Source organism: Galeopterus variegatus, unplaced genomic scaffold, assembly GCF_000696425.1.
Source record: "Galeopterus variegatus unplaced genomic scaffold, G_variegatus-3.0.2 Scaffold2861, whole genome shotgun sequence".
Lineage (NCBI taxonomy): Eukaryota > Metazoa > Chordata > Mammalia > Dermoptera > Cynocephalidae > Galeopterus > Galeopterus variegatus.
The window spans coordinates 209,325-235,285 of NW_007728972.1; the positions used below are offsets into that span (position 1 = coordinate 209,325).

The window sequence follows — 25,961 nt, forward strand, 5'->3', positions numbered from 1 at the left end:
AAAACCCCCACTTCTCCAGACCTTTAAATGGGCCTGACTGGAGACTGACAGTGGTCAAGGTGTTCCAGACAAAACTAACTAATGTAGAACCACTACGAGCAGGAAAAGAATTAAAAATAAAGATCCCAAAGCTTTCATAAAGAAAAAAGGATTATGCAGAAGTAAATCTGAAAACAAAACAACAAAAATAAATAAATAAGATTTTTCTTCTGATACCATAAACTGGAAAAATTCTGAAGAACATGTTTCTAGATCATAAAAAAGAAAAGATTATAATTATAATACAAAACACTACACCAAGCCAAGTTCTGTGGCAGTCTGAAGGGAATAACAGTCTCTTTCAGATACTCAGGATTTCAAAAAATTGAAAATTCATTTTTAAAGGAGCATAACCAAGACTCCAAAAGATTAAGAGTGAAGTTGGAATTAACAAAGGAAATATTTTTTGCAATGAAAAAGAGAAAAGCTTTATAGTCTAGTCTAATTTAATCATGTCAAAGAGAAAAAAGCAAAAACTTCATTTTCAATGGGGAGTGTGAGGGAAAAAATTTTAAATTTTCAACATTTATAACCATTAACATTCATAAAATAAGATTCTGAACCGCAAATCACTGCAGGAAGTAAACAGAAAAACAGAAATGACATTTTTTAAATTTTGCCTTAAAACAGCCAAGCATTTCAATTACAACCATCAATCTAAATACTTAACTCTATTGAATCTTTCAAAAGATACATTTAAAAGCAACACAGAACGATACAAAATAAAAAGATGTAGAAAGATAACATTCAACTGGCAAACCATGAACTGACAGCCTAAGTGGCTATATTGTCAGGCAAAGCAAAATACGTGATTCAAAAAAAACAAAGGCATTATGCAGGATAAAGACTAATTTTATACTGATAAGAATCAAATATATCAACATCAACCTGACCTATTTGATAAATAACAGCCACAAAATAATATTTTGTTTTAGAAAAAAAAAGTAAAATGTAAAGAGAAGTTGATAGAAACAATTACAGTAGTCAATTCTACCAATTTGTTGAATCATCTGGCCAAAAAATAAGGTAAAAGGACTTCATCTAACCAAATGAAATTAATAAACATACATGCTACATCTTTAAAAAGACTATTTCAAATATCAAACATTTGTTTAAGAAAAACCTATAATGGTTAAATTCTCTGATGAAATGCAATTAAAGCAGAAATGAACATGCTTTAACACAACCTAAAACAAGAAAAATAAAGCTGTCTGGTCAGGTATATACATGCATAACGTTACAAATACAATAAATTTGGGTGCAGCCCAAGCTATAATCAAAGGTAAATTTATAGTCTTAAATATCCTTTTTCCTTACGAAAGAAAAAGAATCATGAATTCAACTTCCTATTTCAGAAAGTAAAAAGGCAAGTAAAGGCACTGTGTGCAGACGAAAGTATAAGCATACACACCCAAGCAGCAGCAGGGCTCGTCCCTAGCGGGTAATCAGGAGAGAAAACATGGGCACCCCTCACCCAGCCAGGAAAGCAGCTCCCCAGGCCGCGGCCCCGCCCCCCGACGGTCACACCTGGGCGCGGTTGCCGGAGCCTCTCCGTCCCCAGGTGAGAAGGCCCCTCCCCTCAAGCCGCGCCGCGGGCCGAGACTTCCAGTTCCAGGTGGCGACCCTTAGCGGCAGGGGCGAGCGCAGGCCCGGGCGCCTCGGTGTCGGCTGCACTCAGCCTCGATCCCAGCAGCTCGGAAGGCCAAGCCTGGAGCCGCCCGGCGCCTCGGATTCCAGGGGCCATCTCCAGCATCCCACTGCACTCCCACCCCCACCCCCGTGAACCCCGCACCTCAGAGGGTAGAAAGACAAGACGCATGCAGTGGGAAACCGACGCCGGGGGAGAGATACCAGGACCACATTTCTGCACCAGTGGGACAAAATGTGAGGCCAAAAGGAGACCACAGATCATGGAGCTATATATGTTTTGTGAGAACTTAAAATTTTTCATAGAAGTGCTAACCTAAAAAATGTATAAAATTTGACCTTCGAGGATACAGCAATGCAGATTTTAATGCCTGCATTTAGCATTTGTATTTATTATTATGCTACTCCCAAGTGCTGTCAAAGACACAAGAAGCAAGATTTTTACATAGTAAAATCATAGAAAAAAGAATCAGATGTCTGGATAGCACAGGAATATGCAACCCAATAGTCAATATCACAATTAATAGAGCAAGCAGAGGATTCTTATTTTTGTACCTATCAACTTAAAACAGTTAAATTGCAAACAGCATACCAGTAAATTATGAGGAACTCTGTTCTGTATTTTAGAAATAATTGGATTGACACCCCATTTATTACAGCTTTCAGTTGTGCCACCAATGGCGAACCTGTGAACAAAAAGCTTTACGGAGTTCAATGTCATTTTCGTAAATCTTATGTTCAAAGACTGCTTGCTGGCATTCTGAGGTCTGATTATCCTGAACTAGTAAACAAGTTATCAATACTACTTTTATGCAAATATTTATACAAAAGACATTCTCTGTATCAACATTATTAAGGCCAAAGAAAAATCTTATGCACTGAACTGGTCCTGAGAAAAGATCTCTCTATTAAACCTAACCTTGGCAATCTAGTTTCAAAGCAAAATTGTTTGTCAGATTAAATTACTATTTTTTACTTCATTGTATTTATTTTATAAATTCTATTTGGCTTTATTTTAAAAAACAATGAAGATTACAATAATTTAAGTCAGCATGGGGGATAGGGGAGAGATGGCATATGGATCTAGAGTCCTTAGTTCCTTAGGACCTACATCCTAATAGAAATGAAAAACAGACTAAGAAATACTTCTGAATTAGTTCAGGGGAAAGCCCTTGTTATTGAAGTATAGCGTGACTACACATGGAGACAGCACAATCTAATGGGATCACATATATTTTAAGGAAATCTGAGTTTAAATCCCTATTTTGCTTCTACAAATAAGTAAACTTGGACAATTTACTTAACCATTAGATCTTCACCAGCTCTCATTCTAGAATTTATTAGTTTACCTGTATATATGTTAAAGGAAGCACACAGACCACTTTTGAAATAGATTTGACCTTCTAGAGAATATTCAAAGAAAGGCTACAGTAAAAGGTACACTTGAGTTATTCCTACCTTCTACTTTCACTTTACGAATTTTAAATACTTTGTGCTTCTGCATACAAATATTCTAATTGCTGCTGCTTTTCTGGTACTACACAAACTCTGCCCCAGTAGGTAGAGTTTTTTAGCCAACCTATAGGTATCTACAGATAATACGACAGAGCCTCAGTATATTCCTTAGGAAGCTTAAAGTGACCAGCACGGAACGCCTCGCAGTCATAAAGGTACAGATACAAAAACAGATGTATGAAGACATAATCACTGACTAAAAGAAAAACCAGAAAAATTAAAAGTAACTGCAAACAGATCCTAAAAAGTGCCCCATCAAGTAGAAAGTCTGATATGTTAAGCAATAAAAAAGTGGAAAAATATCTATAGATCTTGTCCAAATCTCAAAACTAAGAGCAAATTTAGACAGCATCTAAAAAACAAAGGTCTTAGTTAATAATCATTTATTTAATGTCATCATGGGGGAGGAGAGACCCAAAAGCGGCATATGAGATTCCAAATATTTAATGCAAGTATATACGCAAACACATACCAACATAGATATGTGTACATATAAAATAACTGTAAAAAACCTACAAGCTAATCAAGCAAAATACAATGTGTTTTAACCCTGAATCATAAATTAATAGATTTTAAAAGTACACCTCTGTGTTTCAGTTTCCTCATATGAAGATACCACCTATTTCAGAAGGTTTCTGGGACAATTGATAAATCGATCATTGAAAAACAATCTCTAAGCCATAAAGCACCTACAAATGTTAGTTAAGAAGTTCATATCAGCATTTTTAATAATAGCCCAGGGCCGGCCCGGTGGCGCACTGGAGAGTGCGCCACTTGGGAGCACGATGGCGCTCCCGCCGAGGGTTCGGATCCCATGTGGAGACTGGTTCCCACTCACTGGCTGAGCGCGGTGCGGGCGCAAAATCGAGGGTTGCAATCCTGTTGCCGGTCCCCGGTACGGGCGCGACACCGAGGGTTGCGATCCCGTTACCGGTCAGTAAAAAAAAGACAAAAAAATAATAATAATAATAGCCCAAACTGTAAACAACCCATATGTTCACCAATAGGTAGATTCAATAAACAAATTGTGGTATCTCCATCACTTAGTAATAAAAAGGAATCACTACTGATATGCACAATATGGATGAATATCACAATAACTATGCTGAGTTAAAGAAGCCAGACCAAAAAAAGATCAGATACTATATGACGGCACTTGTATAAAATTCTAGGCAGTGAACCCTAAGCTATAGTAAGAAAGCAGACTGCCTGGAAAGACAAAAAAGAATGTGAACAGCCAAGAAGGAGGGATCCCCAAGGGGCACCAGGAACTTTTGAGAGTGATGACTGTGTTCATTATTTTGAAGATGATGACTATTTCATGGGTTTATACATGTGTCAAATTATAAACTTTTAAATATGTATAGTTTATTGTATATCAATTATACATCAATAAAGCTAATTTTTAAAAAGTTGCTGGCAATGTACAGATTTGAATAAATATCTGATTTTTCTGCTCTCTCTATAAAACATACAGAGGATATTTTTCTTAAAAAAATAAACAACTTACTTTGCATTTCCAGCCATTGGTTGGTACTGATTTCATAACTGGTTGAAGACAAAAAGTATGATACCCTTTGTCACACGTATCACACACTAGCATCTTGCTATCTTCTCCCGATTGTCTAAAAAATAAGATAGCATTAATGATGCCTTATCTTTAAACTTATGTCTTGTAACATAAGTCATCATGAAAAGAATCAGTCCAGGGAACTGCACAGTTCACGAACACCTCTCCACAGACAATGATGGAGGTAACCCTACAGTGAGTCACTAAAGGGTTACCCTTACTCAGTGCTGACTAAAGGTCACTCCCTTTAGTCATCTTAGGATTCCTACAAAGGAGGAGGGTTAAGGTAAGATGAATGACCTCTGATCTATACTTTTCAAACATCTGATGCCCATCCTTTTTGGGGGAAAGAGCTATAACTGCTAGGCACAAATCTTAAAACAGTGCATTGGGAAGACTTTGTCATACAATGAAAAAAGGATCAAATTTGGCATCAGACCTGTATTTGTATTCAGACTGTTGCTTCCTAGCTGTGTGACTCTTAATAACTGAGACTTAAGCTCCCTGAATTTCAAGTATAAAATGGGAATAATAATCAAAGACTATTGTAAGAATTAAACATAATGCTGGCTCAAGAGCTTAAAAATGTCCACTAAGCAGTAAGGGCTAAACAGTATGTATTAAGAATAATAATCTTGTCATAATAAGAATTATAGTTGCAAACCTAAAACCTTTCTCAAAACACTCTTTCACCCCAAAGATGGGGCCCCTGCCCTGCAGCATGATCTCTGCCTTAATTCATGTCAATTAATCACCCTTGTGTGCTAAGATTTTAATTCAAGAGGTGGGGGGAAGAAAAAATGGGGAATGCAAGAATTGCTGAGAGAGGAACCTCTGAATAAAACCTGGGAATAAACACAAGTAAACAGGAAGATGGGTCAGTTGGCATCCAGTTATTACTCAGTTCAACAAATTCTACATATAAAGTTGCATATTTTATCTTTTCAGCTACATGGCAAGATCTTGGAGGAAAAGTATACTTTAAGTTCTCTTATTCCTTCCCAAGAAACTGAGCACAGATACAAGGCATCAAATAAATGTTTACTGATATTTTATCTAATTTTTGCCAAAATATGAAGACACATGATCCTATTTATTCTACATAACTCTAGGATACTGATGCTTATTGTTATCTAATTACTAATAAAACAAACTGATCATGGCAATGCTGAGCATAATTCCTACTGGTTATAAAAATTCTCAGATTGTAAACAATTTGAAGATGGCGGAAGATGCTGGTAACATCCCCACATTTTCATGCTAATTAAAATCATGGGGGAATAAAAATCACAGGAAGACTGGAGAAATGACCAAGGGATGAAATACAAAAATAGGAAAAGATAACCCCATTACAAATATTTAAATGCCACACAATACTTTGTTTTAGAATCATGGTGACTAGGATCTACTAAAGGTAACTGTTTTTCAAGTAGTTATAAATTTTGTTAAAATAATAGTCTTGGCAGGAACTGTCCTTCCTGGAATGGAATTTCAATCACATCACTGATTTTTTGGCTCAACTCTAATAACCAATTTCTGTAGTTAGAGGTTTATTTTCCTATTAAATCTCCTCCCCAGTCTCCCTCAAGAAGAGCTGCCATATTTTTCTAATACTTATTTAAAATTGCTAATATCTTTCATTGAAAAATTGTTGGCAAGTTTAAATTAGCTTTTTAGGCAACCAACCAGAGGAATCTAAATTATTAAAGTTAGTTTTGTTTAGACTTCTTTCAAAATAATATAAATGTAAATAAATACCTAGTAATTTTTTTTAAAGCATAGTGAAGTCAGTTTGAATGAATATAGCTGCTATATGAACAACCTTTATCATATTACACAAACCTTTAGCACCTAATAACAGGGTCTTTTCTTAAACTCAATACACACCTTTGAGTTGAAATTAAAACTTACTTGCAGTTCTGGCACACTTTGCACTCAGGACATTGCCAACCTGCACGTTTTAATGGAGTAACCGCTATATCCAGGCACATTCCATGATAGTGCTGACCACAAGTGGTACAAAAGAACTGATCTAAGAGGTCTCCCGGGCTGTCGCACACTGCACAGTTTGCATCTTCCTTTGCTATAATTAACAGTAAAACAATGAAATTGTTGTTTAAGAATTTATTATGTTTCTGACTTTACAGTTTAAAATCACTTTAAGGGAATTTGCGTGGTAAATCTTTCAGACATTTGAAATTATCCACATTGAACTGATATCCAATCAGAATGAGGTCTCAATGAAAATATTTTAGTGTATTTAATGTAAATTTAACCATACTGAATTTAATCATATAGTTTTACAATTATTTGTGCCTTTCACTACTTGAGACCATAGTAGTTCTAATTTAATTTTATATCCCTAATACCAATGACAATGCCGGGCACCTAGTTAATGCTCAATATATGCCTGCTGCAAAGAACCAAACAAGGAGAATATCAATTGAGCGACGCTTTGCAGTGAGTGTAAAAATAAACATTTTATTTGGTTGCTAAATATATTTTGAATTTACAAAATCAGATAAATCAAGAGACAAAATTAAGAAATGTTAATATCAATTAGATTAAGGTGCTTCTTAAGCCTAAACAGACTCTTTATTCAAATCAAATGAGGGTCTTTTAATACTGGAAAATGTCTTATTATGGGAGGAACATTAAAAACGGAAGCTACATATTCATACACAAATACAATACTTCATATACTAATTCTACATTCATTGCTATTAATTTCCAGTTGTAAAAGCTTTAAAATCCATATAATCATGGATACCATCTATCCCTAAATGGGGATTAAAAGAAAAGGTTCTTTCTAACAGCTCTTTTATCATCTAAAACAAAAAATAAATGTAAGAATAAACTACTTGCCAAATATATAGTTAAACTCATGCATATTAACAATGTAAGAAAAATAATGTGATATGAAAATCATAACAATTTTAGATAAATACATAAAATACGCCCATGTCTAGCAAGTATCACAAAGTATAAGAATCTTTTTGTTTTTGAAGGTTGGTCAGTCCTATCTCTTCCTCTCTGGCTGAAAGTACTTTTTACCTTCTTTCTTTCCCAGTCAAGCATCTTGAAACAGAGTAATAATCTATTCCTTTTACTTACACCAGGATTTGACAAACTTTTTCTGCAAAGGGCCAGACAGTAAATACTTTAGGCTTATGAGCCACAGCAGTCTTTGTCATATAGACTTTTTGCTTTTATTTACAGTCCTTTAAAAATGTAAAGACCATTCCTAGCTTGAGGGGAAGAAGCCCTGGAATTTATACTATAGGCTGAACCCCTGACTTATTTCAAAGGTGGGCTCAGCACCCACCATCCACCGAAAAGCCACTTTAAAGAGGCCACCACTGGGGCCGGCCTGGTGGCGCACTGCTACAGTGCGCCGCTTGGGAGCGCGGCGGCACTCCCGCCGAGGGTTCGGATCCCACGTACAGACCGGCTGCTCACTGGCTGAGCGAGGTACGGGAGCAACACCGAGGGTTGTGATCCCGTTGCTGGTCCCGGTCCGGTACGGGCGCGACACTGAGGGTTGCGATCCGTTGCCGGTCACGAAAAAAGACAAAAAGGAAAATAAATAAATAAATAAATAAAAATAAAGAGGCCACCACTGATCATATAAGATCCAGTGGTTACCTTTAGACCTTTCCTTACCTGCACTTTGAAGTATTTCCATTACTAGCCACTCCCATGTTAAAATCTCCTTTTCCTTGGCTTCTAAAATGGCAATCTGATTTCTCCTTAGATTCCCCATACCTTCTTTTTTGTTATTGTACCTCTACAATCCCTCTAAATGCTGAAGTCGCTTAGGATTTCATCTTGATCCTTCTTTTCTAATTCCCATTTCCCATTGTGATCACATCAACTCCCATGTCAAAAAATGCTACCATGATGCTCAAATCCATATTACTAGCCCCAGAGTTCTTTTTTAAACCCCAAACCTTTATTGTCAAGTCTTACTGGAGCTCAATAGCCACATGTTCTAAAAACACTCAAAGACCCAACAGCTCCAAAATGAAACTTTCCTTAAAAAATTAAAACCTTTCTTTCTTTCTCCCAAAAGAATGGGTAAAGGTAGAAACCTTAGTATTGTTGTTGACTCTCTAACTCTTCCCTGACCCAATACATCCAGCCACTTTCTATACATCACTCTTCCATTTTTACAGTTTAGTCCATCATATTTTGCCTTGCTACTTGCAGTGTCTTCTAAATGGAATCGTCCCTGCTTTACAGTAATGTTCTCCTAAGTCATCTTCTATACATCCAGAGCAATCCTTTCAAGAATGTAAAGCTAATTGTTATGCTCTGCTAAAATTAAAAACCCATCAACACCTCCTTTTCATCCAAAAGAATTTAAAAAGTCAGAATTTTCTAGTATGAGGTAAAAACGCCCTTACTTCCCTTTCCAACTCATATCAGAACCAACCCCTCACAACTGGTCTGCTGTGCACCTAACACAACATGCTGTTCAATGCCTCTGTGCTTTTATACATTTTTAAATTCCCCTCAGCTTGAAATGTTGTGCCTTTGTTATTCCCCTTGCCTATTCCAAAGAGGCCTTCAAAACTCTGCTCAAATATATTCCCTAAATACCCATTTAGTTGTGAAATATTCCTTTTCCCCATGAGCTTAGAAGAAACTTCTGTTATATAATCAATCGATTACAATACAATTCTATGAATACTTGAAGGACAGGGACCTTATCTTTTTCAACTTTGTAACCCCAAATGCCTAACATGAATCAAGTCTTATGAAATATATTTTAAATGAAGTACTTGCTACTAAAGTCACTTTTAAATGGTTCTTTCATTGATAGGCACTTAAAATAAATCATTAATCTAAAAATGGAAATGCCATAAATAAGTTCATTTTTGATAGAAAGAACATAACAGGGTAAATTATTTTTCTTAATACAATTGAAGAGTGCCAGAATTTACCTTTCAGGTTATGTACATTTAAATACTAATCTGTGATTTTTTTAACCACCCTAAAAAAATTTAGAAATTGGGGAAAATACTTTACTGATTATCAGATACTGAGTTCATCTTTCTTTTCTATACTTTTCCAGGAACACTTTTTAAAATGCTTCTGTGAAACTCTCAGGGTTTGCTACTCTGATGCTTCAACTTGCCATGGTAACTACTATCCACGTGAATGTGTTGGTCCAAATGGAGATGTATGGAAATATAAAATGCACACCGGATTCCAAAAAGTGGGCAGAAAAAAGAGTGTCTCAAAATTTTTTATATTGACTGCATGTTAAAATATTAATATTTTGGCATATTGGGTTAAATAAAATATATTAAAATTAATTTCAAATGTTTCTTTTAACTTCTTGTAACATGACTACTAGAAAAATTAAAATTATTCATATTGCTCACATCATGTCTATTGCACAGCACTGTTCTATACAACAAATCGCGCTCTGCAATAAGACAACTCTGTATATTACTGTTGCAGAGATCACTTTTTATTCTGATACTTTCCAGCAATTTCTTAATGACAATCCTGTCATGTTGTTTGATTACTGCAAATCACTGGTAATAACTTAGTCAAAGAAAAACATCCTGGTGATACATCCAACCCCAAAACATTAACTATGAATTATGTAAAATACAGTAATAGAAAAAAGTACTACAGAAAGAAGGAGGTTGGTTCCAATCTTCTCCCCAAGTCAGGGAGAAGATATGTGCAGAAATACTAAAATAGCCTTTTGGAGTCATGTATAAGAAGATGACATTACTTGGTAGCTTTTGTGCCATGACAGAAATAAGTATATGTATATATACATACACATATGTCTGCAGGACACAGAGACATTGAGTTGGAAAAGCAGAATAGATGGCGTGAAAAGCTACAGATAATTTAAGAAAGGACAGGAGTAAAATCCAGCTCTGTTTGGCTCCAAAGATTATGCTCTTTACTACAATCAATATTAACTCCTAAACAAACTTTACTACTAATCAATGAAGGTGAAGAGTATCTGAGTATACACAAAAGTGTAAGGGAAAGTGCCAGCAGAGGCATAGAAGAAAGAAACTAAATGAAATAAGGTGAACAACGTTCTTGTGGTAAGAGAAAAGAGGGAGAAACAGAAGGATAATCTTTGGAGAAAGTCATTTCCTACGGGACAGCTATGAAAAGAGATTTGGGGGGAAAAAAAGACAAAAACACTGAGCTTAAATGAGAAGGTAGCTTATTAGAGATCCTTAAACTTGGTCAAAGTGGAAGGTGAAACTTCATAAGAATAAAAGCACTGATGAAGAACAACAAAAGTCAAAGTGTTGCCATATAGCATTGGTTTAAGAAGAACCAAATCAGCACAGCTAACTTCCACCAACATTACAACACCTGTCATCTGCCAGTTTTCATTATGGGCAGGACACCGTATAGGGTGATTTGCCCATCATATGGAATCTCTAGAAAGAAAAAGTAAATCATGGACATTATCTAAACAAGCTGGCCCATATAGCTGGCAGGTCCCTAAGAAAAAAAGTCAGGAGTAACAGAAAAGTAGCAGGACTTAGTGTCAAGAAATACAAAGACAACCACAGAAAACAGGTTGGGGTTTAAGTTAAGTAATGAAAGTAAACACACACTGGGGGTTGGAGAATGGATCAAGAGATATAGCATTCCCATGCCAAACACTACAGAGACTTCCCATTGCAGACAGAATAAAATCTAAGCTCCTTCCCTTGCTTCAAGGGCCTAGGTGATCTAGCTTTTGTTCACCTTGATGTTATCTCTACTATCTCCCTAGTAAGCTACTATGTTCTTCTAGGTACGTTGTCTAGCTGTCTGTTCATGAACATGCCAAGCTCATTCCTCAAGGCCTGTGTAGTAGCTGTTCCCTCTACCTGGAATGTTCTTTCCTCTGAACTTGCACACCTGCCTCCTGCCATTCAGCTTTCTCACTCAGAAAGTCTATCTGGTTATATCTTCTAGATGGATATTTAGTGTAAAATTCCCAGAAAAGGTTAGTGTATCCTTGCATCATCATGAAAATAACATTGTAGCCATGATCAGCCATTTACCTATGACAAAGCACCCGAAAATTGTTTTGGGTTGAGAATCTTGGCCATGTTCACAGATACTCTCTTTGGTGGGATTTCTTTCTAATGAGATCCATATTTTTGTTAGATTTGTCTACTTTCATAAAAAGATGTCAACCCAGCCATCTATCACAGTACATTGCTCTGTACTTAACCAGCAACATAATGTACACTCAATACATGTTATTATCCTCATAACTTTAGCCTTAGAGCTAAAAATAACTACCTTTTCATAAAGCAATTAATATATAAGGCACAATGCTATGTGATTTCCATTAATTATTATCATTTAAACTTCACAACACTGCAATTTAAGATATCCCCATTTTAAAATCATAAAAAGTACCTCATGTCATGACACACAGGGAGGATAGCTAGAAATATTTATGAAAGATTTAATAAAGGCAGCAACACACTCTATCTGCAATATTCTCTAAATTATATCCTTGGATTAAGACAGATGGTCAGAGAGCTGTGTATTTACACCACATTCTTTAAAGATCCCAATGAACAGAATTTATTCAATTGGGTCTTGGTTTTATACCACTGGTTTAGTTTGAGGGGTGTTATAAAAAACAGCCCTGTGGGATTTATTTTTATACTGCAAGGCAATCACTTAAGACAATTTTCACTGCAGTATATAGTGTCAACTTACCCACCAGTCTGTTTCAAGTGAATTCTTGTTATATATACTACTAGTCAGGTAAGTGTTCGTATTTCCTTCTTTGTGTTCATTGCTGGAAAGCTCTGGGGCCATATCTGTGGTTTATGTCTAGGAAGTACGCATTTATTTTCAGTATCAGTTTCACCATTACCTTCATATTTATCCTATCAGTATTTCCCACAGGCAATTTCCTTACTTATTTTAAATTTTATTTTATCCTATTGTTCTTGTATTTTTATGAATCTCCATAAGTCTATTTTGGAACAAGTCATAGTACCTATAATTTCAGTATATCTTTTAGCTTTATATTGCCAGCATGAACCTTTCACTATATGCATGATAAATGATGGCAAATCATCTCACCTCAGTTCTTAACAGTTTATTATTTTACAAACTGATTTATGCTCACTGACATATAAATGAGGGTATACACTACCAGAACACAGCAGTCAATAGAAAGTAGCACTGTCATTAAGTAATAACATTTATAACATTAGATCCATATTCATACAAAAGTTTGCATATTGTTTACAGAGCACTAAAGCCATGACTGAATACAAAAGGATGAATAAAATTCAGATTCTTATACACACAAAATTGTTTTATTCAGTTGGCAGAGTTTGTTATACCACCCAGAACAAAATCAACTCTGATGACTGACATCTTCGTTTATGCACTTATTGAAGTAATTCACTACATAGATAATGCCCTTAACAGTTGCTGTGCATGAATGTTCTTTTTCTCCCAGATTTAACACTGTGCAATCCAAAACATTTGGATTCCTTTAAATTCCTTACTTACCACCCTAAATAAAACTTGAAATTTCAGTTTGCCCTACCTATAATTTATGTCTATATAGTTATTAAGGGCAATACGATTACATATGTGGACAAAAAATAATTCTAACTGAAGATAAAATTATGTACTGAACAAAGACAAAAAGTAATGATCATATAGTCTAACTGTATTTGAGATAGTTTAAACTTTAGTTTAAGCCTAAGGTAGCTACATTTATGTTTCACAGACCTGGAAAAGATAGGAAAAAATCTTTTATCAACATTGCTAAGAAACAGGTAAAACTTAACAATTAGGTAACTAAGAGGTGACATAAAAAAGAATACATAAAACATCATGGAGATTTTGCAAGGAGACTGGGGAAATTCAATTTACTAGGGGAAAAAAGAGCCCAAAACATACATGCTCATTGAAAACCCATATAGTAAGAAAAAGTGTAGATCGTTGTTTAATAATAAAGATAATAAAAAGTTATAATTTCCTATATAACATAAATTTCAAACATTTAAACATTTTCATTAAATTATAAATACTGTTTGGAAAAAGAAAGAAAAACAGCACAACTACAGATTACAGATAATCAAGATAAAATCATGAAGAAACACTAACATGTCTATCGTGGCTATCAGGGCTACACAATTTCCAAGAATTTCATAACTGTTTGGTCCTTTTTTTAGTGTATATCCTGAAATAAAACCTGAATGAACACCTTCTATTCTCCAACAGGGTGGTTTTTTAGTGTTAAAGAGATTAAACACTTTTTAACTTTTTAATGAATTACTTTATAGTACATATTAGAAATATTGTATACTTAGTATTTCTATCTTTCTATGGCAGCTTAAAATTTTTTTAATGAGAATAAAAACAAGCAAACTATCTTTGAATTTCTGAGAAAATAACTTTTTGGATTTAACTTCAATGAAATTGTTAATAACAGATTGCATGCCTCCCCCCCCAAGGACCTCTGCTAAAGATCCCTCATATTATGAAGATTATGTAATACTACCTTTAAATAAAAGATGAATAATGCTTAGGGAACTTACAACATTTGTTATTTTATGTAAAGGCATTGATAAAATTTTTAAAATATATCTGTAGTAAACTTACATCTTTCAGGAGCTTGGTCAATGTGTTCTGGACAAAGAAGGGAGAAATGACTGAAATCCTGAAAAGTGCCAGCTCCAGCAGCACAGGGATAATGGTACATTTGGGTACACTTCTCTTCACAGCATTTGATAGTGGCTCCAAGGTGCTTACAAAATGCACATCGCTGAAAAGGGGGTAAAGGAGAGAAACCTCTTTATAGAACTTTGAAAAGGAACATTCAAATGTAGGGCTAGAAAGTTATTTTTAAAAGTCTTTGTACATTACTAATAAAACAATTTGAAACTGCAAAATACTAAAGAAAGGATCAGTCAGAAATAATAAAACTTAAGGTACTCAGTTCAGTGCTTGGAATACTACTAACTCATCCTCTCACTCAAATTAGGAAGTTAGCATTTCACTTTTTTTCCTATTTACTTTTGTAAAAAACATACAGCTAAAGATTTTTTTTAAAACAAATAGTAATATAGTTAAGGGCAGGGTTCTAGTTGAGGGTTACTTTAACAATTTTTAAACCCAACCAAAACAGATAAGTGGAACATATATTATTTGTAAGACCTATTATTATTTTTCACCCTGCCTGAAAATCAATATGAAATAAACAAGTCAATCATAAAATAAGTTAATGGGACACAACTATATTATTAAAGACACACATAAAAATCTACATACTTCACTATAGGAATTTGTTTCAAGTTTCTTTACAAAAGCTGGGACTGTGAAGAAAAATTAAGTCACCTAGGTATCTTTTCCCTTTCTATTTGAACCTGCCTTCACTCTCCTCAAGTGGTAAAAAGCAAGGAAACAAGCCCCAAACAAACAACAAGGGAAGTCTAGGGCAACTGAACACTCAAGAAGTCAGTACAAATTACCTAAAATGCTGCAATTACTTATTCAACTTTCCTTTACAATGATTAATAAACTCTTCTCCTCACAAGCCCACTTTGGGTATCATTTTCTTTGCTGGGTGGCCCTGCACAGTACAGTATAAAATCTCTCCCTGTACGAGGTGCCTAACTATCTATCTTATACATACTTCTGTTTTAGCATTTATATTATTACATGGTAATTATTTATTTGTCTTTTTTTCATCCTAGTCCAAGATCCTCAAGTAGAGGCACCAGATTGTGCTGTCTTCTATCCACAGCACCAGGAATGCTGCTTGACACAGACAAGCCCTAACAAACAGGTATTCAAATTCACATATACTAAATAGACTTCACTTTCGGCAATTACATTTGTAAGCATGGCTTATAAATAGCCTACCTGAAACAACTGAAGTCTCACGTAATAGACACAGTTGGACTTCTGCCAACATTACTGTGTGAATATCTTCACATGCTAATACACTGATTCAATCAGAGAATATAATCGTTTTTAAAATTATACAGTTATGCATCACTTAATGACGGGGATTCTGAGAACTGTGTTGTTAGGCAATCTCGTCATTGTACAAAAATCACAGACTGCACTTACACGAACCTAGATGGCAAAGCCTACTACACATCTAGGCTATATGGTATAGCCAATTACTCCCAGGTTACAAACCTGTACAGAATGCTACTGTACTGAATATTGTAGGCAACTGTAACACAATGGTAAGTTTGTGTATTGAAGCATATTGAAACACAGAAAAGGTACAGTAAAAATAAAGTATTATAATCTTATGGGCCCACCATCATATATGCAGTCAGACGTTGACCAAAACATTGTTACACAGTGCATGACTATAATTATTTCCAAAATTTTGATGTGTAAGTCTACATAAGACATCACATATCTCAAATTCTTCCTCCTCATCATTAGAACACTGCAGTGAACCGATAAGGAAGCTTAGTGACTCTTGGTGTATCTTCTGAACATTTTGAGTGCAAGTCAACAGACGACTGTAAATTTTAAACAACTCATAACACTAGTTATATTTGTGACATTTTAATTTTATATAATGTCCACAAGCATACAGACTAATACATATTTCAAATTTTGTACTCAAGGTGTTATTACATTAAAAAGACAAAAGAAAATAAATAAAGAAAGCCTTATTTTTCTTCATTGATACAATGTAATAACCAGCTTTTTCAAGCAGGTTATATTTTTATATTATAACTTCCGAAGGTATCTAAATATGTTTAGTATATCAACAGAACCCAGAATTAACCACAATTATAACACCTAGGTAGTCTGAGTGTCCTATTGGAAAGGCCAAGAAACTGTCAAGGAAACAAAGTGCAATCAGTCAGCTATAATTTTTTAATAATAACTCTTTAACATAACAAAGTAATTTCTGCTAAACTGTTAAAATCTAGAATCTCTTATTTTGATACCATATGGCAAGTTGTGCAGAAGCGTTTGGACTAAAAATAATTTTGGCAAATAAAATATAATGAATTTTATTTAAGTACATAATGAGGAAAAAATAATTTAAATTGATCCTTTTCCCAATGTCTATGTCATTTTAGAAACACCAATATGTTCTCTTAATCATATCTGCTATAAGAAATATTACACGACATTAGCTAAACTACTATGAAAAGTACTGGAATATATCCAAATACTAATTTATTAAATCATATAAAGATTCCAGGGAATAAAGGAAGGGAAATAAAACACTAACTGCATTTAAGTGAACCTTTTAAACCCATCTGTTTAATTACATAGCTAATGAAGAAAATTTGGCATTAAAAGAAAATATATGCTATATACATGCATTTATCCATGGAATGTATCTTCTTAAACCAAATAAAAAGTATTTGTAAAACTGTAGAAAATGTTAAAGAATAAATTTCCATAGGGAACTTCTCTAACGCCAGCATTCTCACATACCACACATCAGAACAAGTTATAATAATATATAGTACATATGAGTTACAAAGCTAATTAACATTGGGGGAAAATGGTAAATTGCTATTAAATGGTGTGTCAGCTAAATTATTTATTTGAATCAATATTTTAAACTCCTAGGTAGCATTTTATTGTTTTCTACTTTTTTAAATCATTAAATAAAACAAAAGAGAGAAGAAAAAGTAAAGTGTTATAATATCTTTTGACATTAATACAAGAACACATAAAAAAATCTCAATGAGAGCTCATATCAATTTTAAGAATGAGTTTGAGAAACTTTCTAAACTTTTATTTAACTAGAGTACAAGAATCTCTCAAAATAAATCTTTAATACATAAATTTAAAAAAATAAACTTTAAAAATCAATAATACAAAACAAAACAGAATCAACAAAATTTCAGAGATTAAGTTGTGTGATAAAACAGTAACAAGAAGTTCAAGGATATTCCAAAGCTCATTCAAGTGTCAAGTATTTATTCAGTATCAACTATGCAATGGTTTTAGACTAGGTGCTCTAAGAAATATCAAGTATTACTAGACTTTCCATACTCCAAAATTGTTTTTAACCTTCACCAACCTTTTCTTTTTATTAGTTAGCTGGGATTCTCCCAGAATACAGCAACAACAACAACAAAAAAAATAGCAAAGAAATTAAGAGTAAAAGGCAAAATGACATGGAAAAGTGAGGTAGCCAGTCCAGTATCTGTTTAACAAGAGTACCAGAAGGAAAAGAATTAGAAGAGAGATAATAACCCCAGAAATTATTAATGAAAATATATAATAACAAGGGCTAACATTTATTTAGCATAATCCCCATTTAACAGATGAGGGACTTAAAATACAAAGAGGCTTTGCCTCTGTTCCATTGATCTCTGTATCTCTACCAAAGTACCCATTCTTAATTTCTATCACAATTCCTCCATAAAGACCCTAAACACCAGCTTCAGATTAAAACATACCACACCTAGAAACATTGGCAAAATTTTAAGATAACAAGAATAAAGGGAAAATTCTAGGGCTCCATGAGAAAGAAAACAGGTCATTTACAAAGAAAGGGGAATCAGACATCACTTCTTGTTAGTAACATTAAAGCGGGGGGGGGGGGTATCTTCTAAGATCTACAAGAAAATAACTTAAAACTAAAATTTTAATGCCTGTTAAGCTAACATTCAAGTCCATAGATAATAAATGTAAACAGGTTATATTCTCTATTAAAAGAAAGCAACTTTCAAAACATTCAAAATATACTCAATACACACACAAACTTTATGTTTAAAAACACACATCTTATTTGTGTGTAACATTAAGGGGGGGGGGGGGGGTATCTTCTAAGATCTACAAGAAAATAACTTAAAACTAAAATTTTAATGCCTGTTAAGCTAACATTCAAGTCCATAGATAATAAATGTAAACAGGTTATATTCTCTATTAAAAGAAAGCAACTTTCAAAACATTCAAAATATACTCAATACACACACAAACTTTATGTTTAAAAACACACATCTTATTTGTGTGTGTGTATATGTGTGTATATAAATATATATAAATGACACAGAGTAACATATGCAATTCAAAAATAAAGAGCTGAGGAACAAGAAAAAAACATAGACAAATGCTATCCAAAAATGCAGGTACAGCAAAATTGATTGCAATGAAAAATAGAATTCAAACTAAAAAGCAGTGAATATTAACATAAGTTATCTTATAGTGTAAATTTTAACAGAAGAAGAAACAAAGTTTATATACCTAATAAACATCTTCGATATATAAAAAGCAAAGTTGAGTAGAAATACATACATAGATTAGACTTTAACATAGCTCTTAAATGAAGATATTAAAAAGATATAAAATAAAGAACTTACTAACAATGATCAGGTTGATTCAAACAGACACATAAATAAACACCGATCTCTGTTTTCCAAAAATAGAGAATACATACTCTATTCAAATGTACACAGAATCTTCAAAAAATTTCACCATACAGAAATGGCCATAAAGAAATGTCAACATATTCAAAAAAGCAGATATTTCCTAAGTCATATTCACTAAAAGCAGATAGGAGGGTACTTCAAAAACTTCACAGAAACATTCGCACTATCTTTCAATTCTATTTTTCCACAAACTTTTTAAAATACCCTAGTACCTGAGTCTGTCCCTAGACCTAATACAGTTAGAATGAGAAATTCACGCTATAAAGGATAAATTCCAAAATCTATCCATTAGAAAAATCTACTCTCTTCTGTATAACAGTAGAGATTTTCTTTAAATAAAAAAAAGCATTATTATTTTGAAATGATTAAGAAACATCAAATTCTTTGAGATGTGGCAAATGTGGTATTCAGAGGAAAAATTACAGCATTAAAGATGGGAAACTTTAAGACCAAAGAATAAAAATAAAGCTAGATTTAAAAAGTCAAGCCAGTAAGAATCAATACATAATCCTTGAGATTAGTTATCTAAGGAAGTAAACCCATCCTAATATCATTTTTAGAAAATGTTATCAATGAGATTCATGTGTTTAAGTCTCAGAGAGATTTTACTATGATTATACAGGAGCAGCAAGCAATCTGAGTCCACAAATGTGTCCTCTACCTATTGTGTAATAGAAATAATTATGTATGTAAAAGTAAAAACCCTAAATAAATAGGCCCCTAATAGCTATAATCTTCAAAATAACCTAAATAAAAACATGAATATATCTGACTACATAAAAATTTAAGAATTTTATATGGTAAAAACACAGAGACAATCAAATGACAAAAAATAAAATTAATAACCACCAATGTGAATTACAAATACCCAGCATCCTGGATATATAAAAATAAAGCTTATAAGTTATAAAAATCAGTGCAATTTAAAAGTAGACAGTGACAATTTATAGACACTCATAATTTAAGGAAGGCATAAAGTTGTCCATTAAAATATGCTTAATAAGCAAGTTTTAGAGAGCACTATTATTTGCCAGCAACTAGACCAAGTACTTTACAAGAATTACCTTATTCAAGTTTAACAATCACCATTTTAGGCAGATATCATTATTTCTCATTTTACAAATGAGGTAGAGAGAGGTTAAATTCCTTGCCCAAGCTTACAGAGACAGGAAGTGAAAGAAATTGAACTCAAGGAATTCATAATTAGTTAGATATGTGTAATAAAGGCAAATTCCATTAACTGATTATAAGAACATACTGAATACTTTGTGTTATTTACCTAATCACTTTCATTCAGGTAATAAAAAAAATAAGAAAATAAGATAGCTATTTTTGGATTAGAAATCCATAAAATATTAATTCTCAGTGCCTAACTGAAGACATGTACTGAAATGCTCATAAAACATAATTCATAATAACCCCAAATTGAAAAGCCCCAAAATGTCCAACAGTAAAGTGGATAGATTATGGTACTCTCACATAGAATACTACAAATCAATGAGAATAAATGAACAAATACAAGCAACAATTTGGATGAAGTTCACAAATATAATTTTATATGAAAGAAGACAGAGAGAAAACAGTACTTATTGTAGTCCAATTAAAGTGCAAAAACAGGAAAGACTAATCTATAATTTTAGTGGTGATGATACTGTTTGCCTGTGGAGAGTCAGAAGTAGTGACTAAAAGGAGGCATAAGTGGAATTTCTGGGGTGCTATTATTACATGATTCCTGATCTAATTTTAGTTTATGGATATTATCTTTGGGGTGCTAGAAACGTACACCTATCAGTACACTTTGCTGTGTATGTATTATTCTACAGTAAGAAGTTTTTTAGAAAATTAAAAGAATTTTAGATAAAGATTCAACTTCTAATGGAAAATACTTGCCCTTTTCCTTCTCTCATGAAATTCTGTATCAATACTAGTATGCTATCTCATGTCGCCCTAATGGTGGGTTAAGATTCTTATGCTTCTCAAGTGACTTTTGGTATATTAACATGATGTTAACTGGGATAATCTTATAGATGAATGCACTTTAAGTCTAATTCCAAGATATCTATCCTTGGCCAAAAAAAGAAAATGGATACACATAACTATCACACAAACCATCTTTTGGGGGGGTTATTCCTAAAAGTGCAAAATGAAGAAATCTTATTTTTATAATGTAACATGTGATTCATAATGTGTATAAAAATAAGATTGTTCGAAAACTAGGGTCTTAAAAATTGAAACATTAATTTAAACATAAGTGCTTTTGAACATGATTATAAAATTAATAAGAAAATACTGCATGTTATAGAAGAGTTAGGAACTTTGAAAAGGAGAAAAGAGGGCCAGCCCGGTGGCTCACTCGGGAGAGTGCGGTGCTGATAACACCAAGGCCCCGGGTTCGGATCCCATACAGGGATGGCCGGTTCGCTCACTGGCTGGGCGTGGTGCTGACAACACCAAGTCAAGGGTTAAGATCCCCTTACCGGTCATCTTTTAAAAAAAAAAGAAAAGGAGAAAAGAATCAAAGGCTTTCATATGAAGACAAGTAAACACAAACATAGTAAGATTAAAGTTAACAGGTTATAGTTAAATCATACCCATCAAGAACGTAAGAGCAGATAATTTGTATTTTCTTCAGTCGTTTTAGCCCAAATTTAAAGCTGACAGAAGGGTGCTAATCTTCTTAAAGGATTTCACCAATAATACAGGAACTTCTATTCTTACAAACAGTACACAGGTAGAGTGAGTTTAGCCAAACAGAAGCTATGTATGTGAAAATCTAATACATAGATCTCCATGTGGAGTTAATACAAGTGAATCCAATTCTGGTTGAATCAAACCCTTGAAATATAATTTTGGTGACCAAATTGTGTTTTCCACCTGTCTAATAAAGAGAAATGACAGGGCAGGCTTCCATTACTCCCACTGACAAAATACTACCCACCAAGTAAGAACTATTAGCAAAAATCATCACCACAGAAATACAGTCAATAAAAATATTAATGCCATAAATTAACATGATTGTTAACAGCTGAATTATGTATCAAAAGACAGAATCACAGCAAATAACTCATATAACTCGAGTATGTATTAGTCCGTTTATGTTGCTTATAACAAAATACTTGAAACTGGGTGATTTATACAAAAAAACAACATTTACTGCTTAGTTTCTGAGACAGGGAAGTCCAAAGTTCATCTGGTGGTGGCGACAATGACTCAGGAGTCTCACATTGCAAGATGGTGGAAGCAGAGAGAACAGAGAGAGAGAAAGACAGACTCTTCTCTTCTTTTAAGGCCCTCAGAAACACACACCTGACCACCATTTTTTATCCATTCACTATAGCATGGTCCTACAACCCAATGTCCTCTTTAAGGCTCCACCTTTCAATCACCATAAGAGGATTTTCCACCCTCCTAACAGTCACAGTGGGGGCTAAGTTTCTAATACATAAAACTTGGGGGAGACAATTCAAGCTTCAGTGAGTTTTGGGGGGACTTAATTCAATCCACTACAAGTATCTTCAACAAAACTAGTGGACTCAAAAGATGACAGCAAAAAGCAACGATAATATTAAACTTCATTATTGATCTACTAGCTTTGACTATTTAATACTAGTACAGTTATTTTAGATTACTTTTTAATTGACAAAAAACCAATAATCTTTTCCTCTTTTAATGACTATCAGTTACAGGAAAGATAATTAAAATTAAAAGATACAATTATGTCCTGGGTATGGGAGTAAAATTTTTTTTAAAGATATCTTATAAAGTGCTATTTAATTAAATTGGAAAACATCAATATGAACTCATGATTTTTTTTTTCTTTGCGGGGGGCGGGGGGGGAGCAGGGCTGGCCAGTACAGGGATTGAACCCTGGACCTTCATGTTATCGGCACCACACACTAACCAACTGAGCTAAAAGGCCTACCCTGAACTCATGATTTTGAAAAATATATCTTTTCTATGTTTGGTTTTGATATAAAGGTAGACAAATCAATGGAAGAGAAGTACAGAGATAGACTCACCTTTCTATATTCAATTAATTTTTAACCAAGAGGCCAAGATAATTCAAGGGAACAATAGAGAATGTCTTTTAGAATGATGCTGAAACAACTAAATATCCATATGGAAAAGAACCTTCAACCTTATCTCATACTTTCATAACATATATGTAATTTAACTATAAAATAGATAAAGACCTCAAGGTAACCTTGGGATAGACAAAGATTTTATTTGTAAGGCACAAAGAACATGATCCAAAAAAGAAAAAAATAAATAACAAAAAATTAACAAATGACAAACTTCATCAAAATTAAACCCTATGCTCTTCAATACACACTGCTAAGAAAATGAAAACAAGTGTGACACTAGGAAAAAATATTTGCAAAATATATTGCTAAGTGACTTCTATGAAGAATATATAAACAACTCTTACAACTCAATAATAAGATGACAGCAAACAAATCAACTGGAAAAAGAGGGGTACAGACAAAATATTTGAACAGACACTTCACCAAAGAAATACAAATGGCAAATAAAAACATAAAAAGATGCTCAATCCCCTTAGTCACCAGGGAATACAAAAATCAAACCCACAATGAGGTATCACTAAACACCAACCAGATGGACAAAATTTAGAAACACTGAGAACAACCAGTGCTGGCAACAATGTACAGCAAATGGAACTCTGATATCTTGCAGATAAAAATGAAAAAGTACAAAGACACTTTTTAAGAAACTGTGAAACTGTTTTCCAAAGTTTAGCATATATTTCTAACAAGTCAGCAATTCCAATCCTAGGTACTTACCCAAGAAACATGAAAAGATACAACCACACAAAGAATGTTGCATAAATGTTCACAGCAGCTTTCTAAATACTAGCCAAAGGCTGGAAGAAACTTAAATGTCAGATGGCGAATGGACGAATCTCTAAACCATTACGTTAAGTAAAAAAAATCAGACAGAACAAGATGACATAGTGTATTTCATTCACATGTCAGTCTAGAAAAGACAGAACTATAGTGAGAGCAATAGATCAGGGATCAGGCAGGAGCTGGAGTGGGAGGCACCTGACTTCAAAGGGTCAGGAGAGAACTTATGGGGTGAAGGAAGTATTCTATAACTCGACTGTGATGACAGCTGCATGACTGTATATATCTGTCAAAGCATATTTAACATACAATATAATTCACTTTTTCTAAGTATATGTAGAATACACATTAACAAAAAAATAACTTTCATGTAGAAATAGAGATATCAGAGTAACTTTCCTGAATATAAAAGTTACCAAATCTGAATAAAATATAAAACCTAACTACTTGAGGTCACTTGTGAATAATCAAAAGCAGGATGAAATGGAAAGACACTTAACCCTTGAAAGAAGAAAACATCACATTGTTTTTAAAAGGATTTTCAGCTAAGGACATTTCTTAATGTGCAAGGAAGGAGAGAGTGGTACTAGACCTCAAACAAAAAGCTTCAGTTTTGCTGGTTTGAGAAGACAAAGTTCAACAATGCTAGAGAGGACGGAAACTGAGGGGATTCTTCAAAAGAGGGAGCCACAAAGGAGGGACCCCAAAAGCTTGAACAGACTCTCAAATCATTGTTTTTTTTTGTTTGTTTGTTTTTTTGAGACGGACCACACCGCGCTCAGCCAGTGAGCGCACCAGTCATCCCTATATAGGATCCGAACCCGCGGCGGGAGCGCTGCTGCACTCCCAGCACCACACTCTCCCGAGTGCGCCACGGGCTCAGCCCTCAAATCATTGTTAAACCCCTAAAATGTACATTGACAGAGAGACTGACTCTAAGCAGCTCATGGGAAAACAATGATTAAACTGCTAAAAGTGCTGAACAGAAATGTCAGATATTGCCAACAGCTAGAATTATGATACAGTTGGAGTGTAAATCCAGCCACAATAAGCCTCCCAGAACAAAACTTGACATTGAACAGAACAAAATAACAGAATCCAGTATCTGCTACCTATCATCTAAAACGCTCAGTATGGAATAATTCTTAGACATGTGAAAAAAAAAAAAAAATCACAGGAAGATGGGACCTACAATGAAGAAGAGGAAAAATATTTAACAGAAAAATGACAAGATGAACAAAGACTTTACACTAGCTATTAAAAACATGTTCAAAAACATACAGAAAGAGCTCCTCATAACTAGGAATAGAATAATAGAAAAGACATCAAAATTATAAAATAAAACCAAATATTCTGCAACTAAAAAGAAGTTTAAATGGACATTTCAGTGCACCACCTTAATATAAGATCGGATACAGCAGAAAAAATGTTCAGTTGCCTTAAAAATAAACAGAGTATCCATTCTGAGGAAGTAAAAGTAAAAACACTGAAAAAGAAGCGAACAGTCTTAGTAATGTGTGGGACAATATCAAACACACTAATGCATGTAATTACAGTTGCAGAGGAAAAGTAACGAGGCAATGAGACAGAAAAAGAATAAAAAATAAAGATCAAACTTTTCACAAATTTGGTGAAAAATATCAACTTACATTTTCAAGAAGCTCAGCAAACCCCAAGCAGGATGAATACAAAGAAAACGACACCTAGGCACATCATAGTCAGACTGCTGAAAACCAAAGATAAAGAGAAAATCCTGAAAGCAGCCAGAGAGTATCAAAATGTTACATTTATGGAAATAACAATACGATTGATACCCAACTTCTTATGAGAAACAATGGAAGACAGGAAACAATGCAACATCTTTTAAATGCTGAAAGAAGAAAAACATGTCAACACAGAACTCTACATTCAGGGAGGGGGAAAAGTCAA

At 34.0% G+C, this 25,961-nt stretch overlaps 1 protein-coding gene across 1 annotated transcript in view; it reads right to left on the reverse strand.

The window, feature by feature from the left end:
• KMT2C (lysine (K)-specific methyltransferase 2C) overlaps positions 1 to 25,961 on the reverse strand; it is a 180,843-nt gene that overhangs the window by 132,106 nt on the left and 22,776 nt on the right. Inside the window, exons 3-5 of the mRNA XM_008583232.1 lie at positions 14,399 to 14,561; positions 6,683 to 6,854; positions 4,712 to 4,826 (exon numbers count right to left, since the gene is read on the reverse strand). Of these exons, the coding sequence (XP_008581454.1) occupies positions 4,712 to 4,826; positions 6,683 to 6,854; positions 14,399 to 14,498 (387 nt within the window). The 5' untranslated portion in view covers positions 14,499 to 14,561. The remainder of the gene's footprint in view (positions 1 to 4,711; positions 4,827 to 6,682; positions 6,855 to 14,398; positions 14,562 to 25,961) is intronic.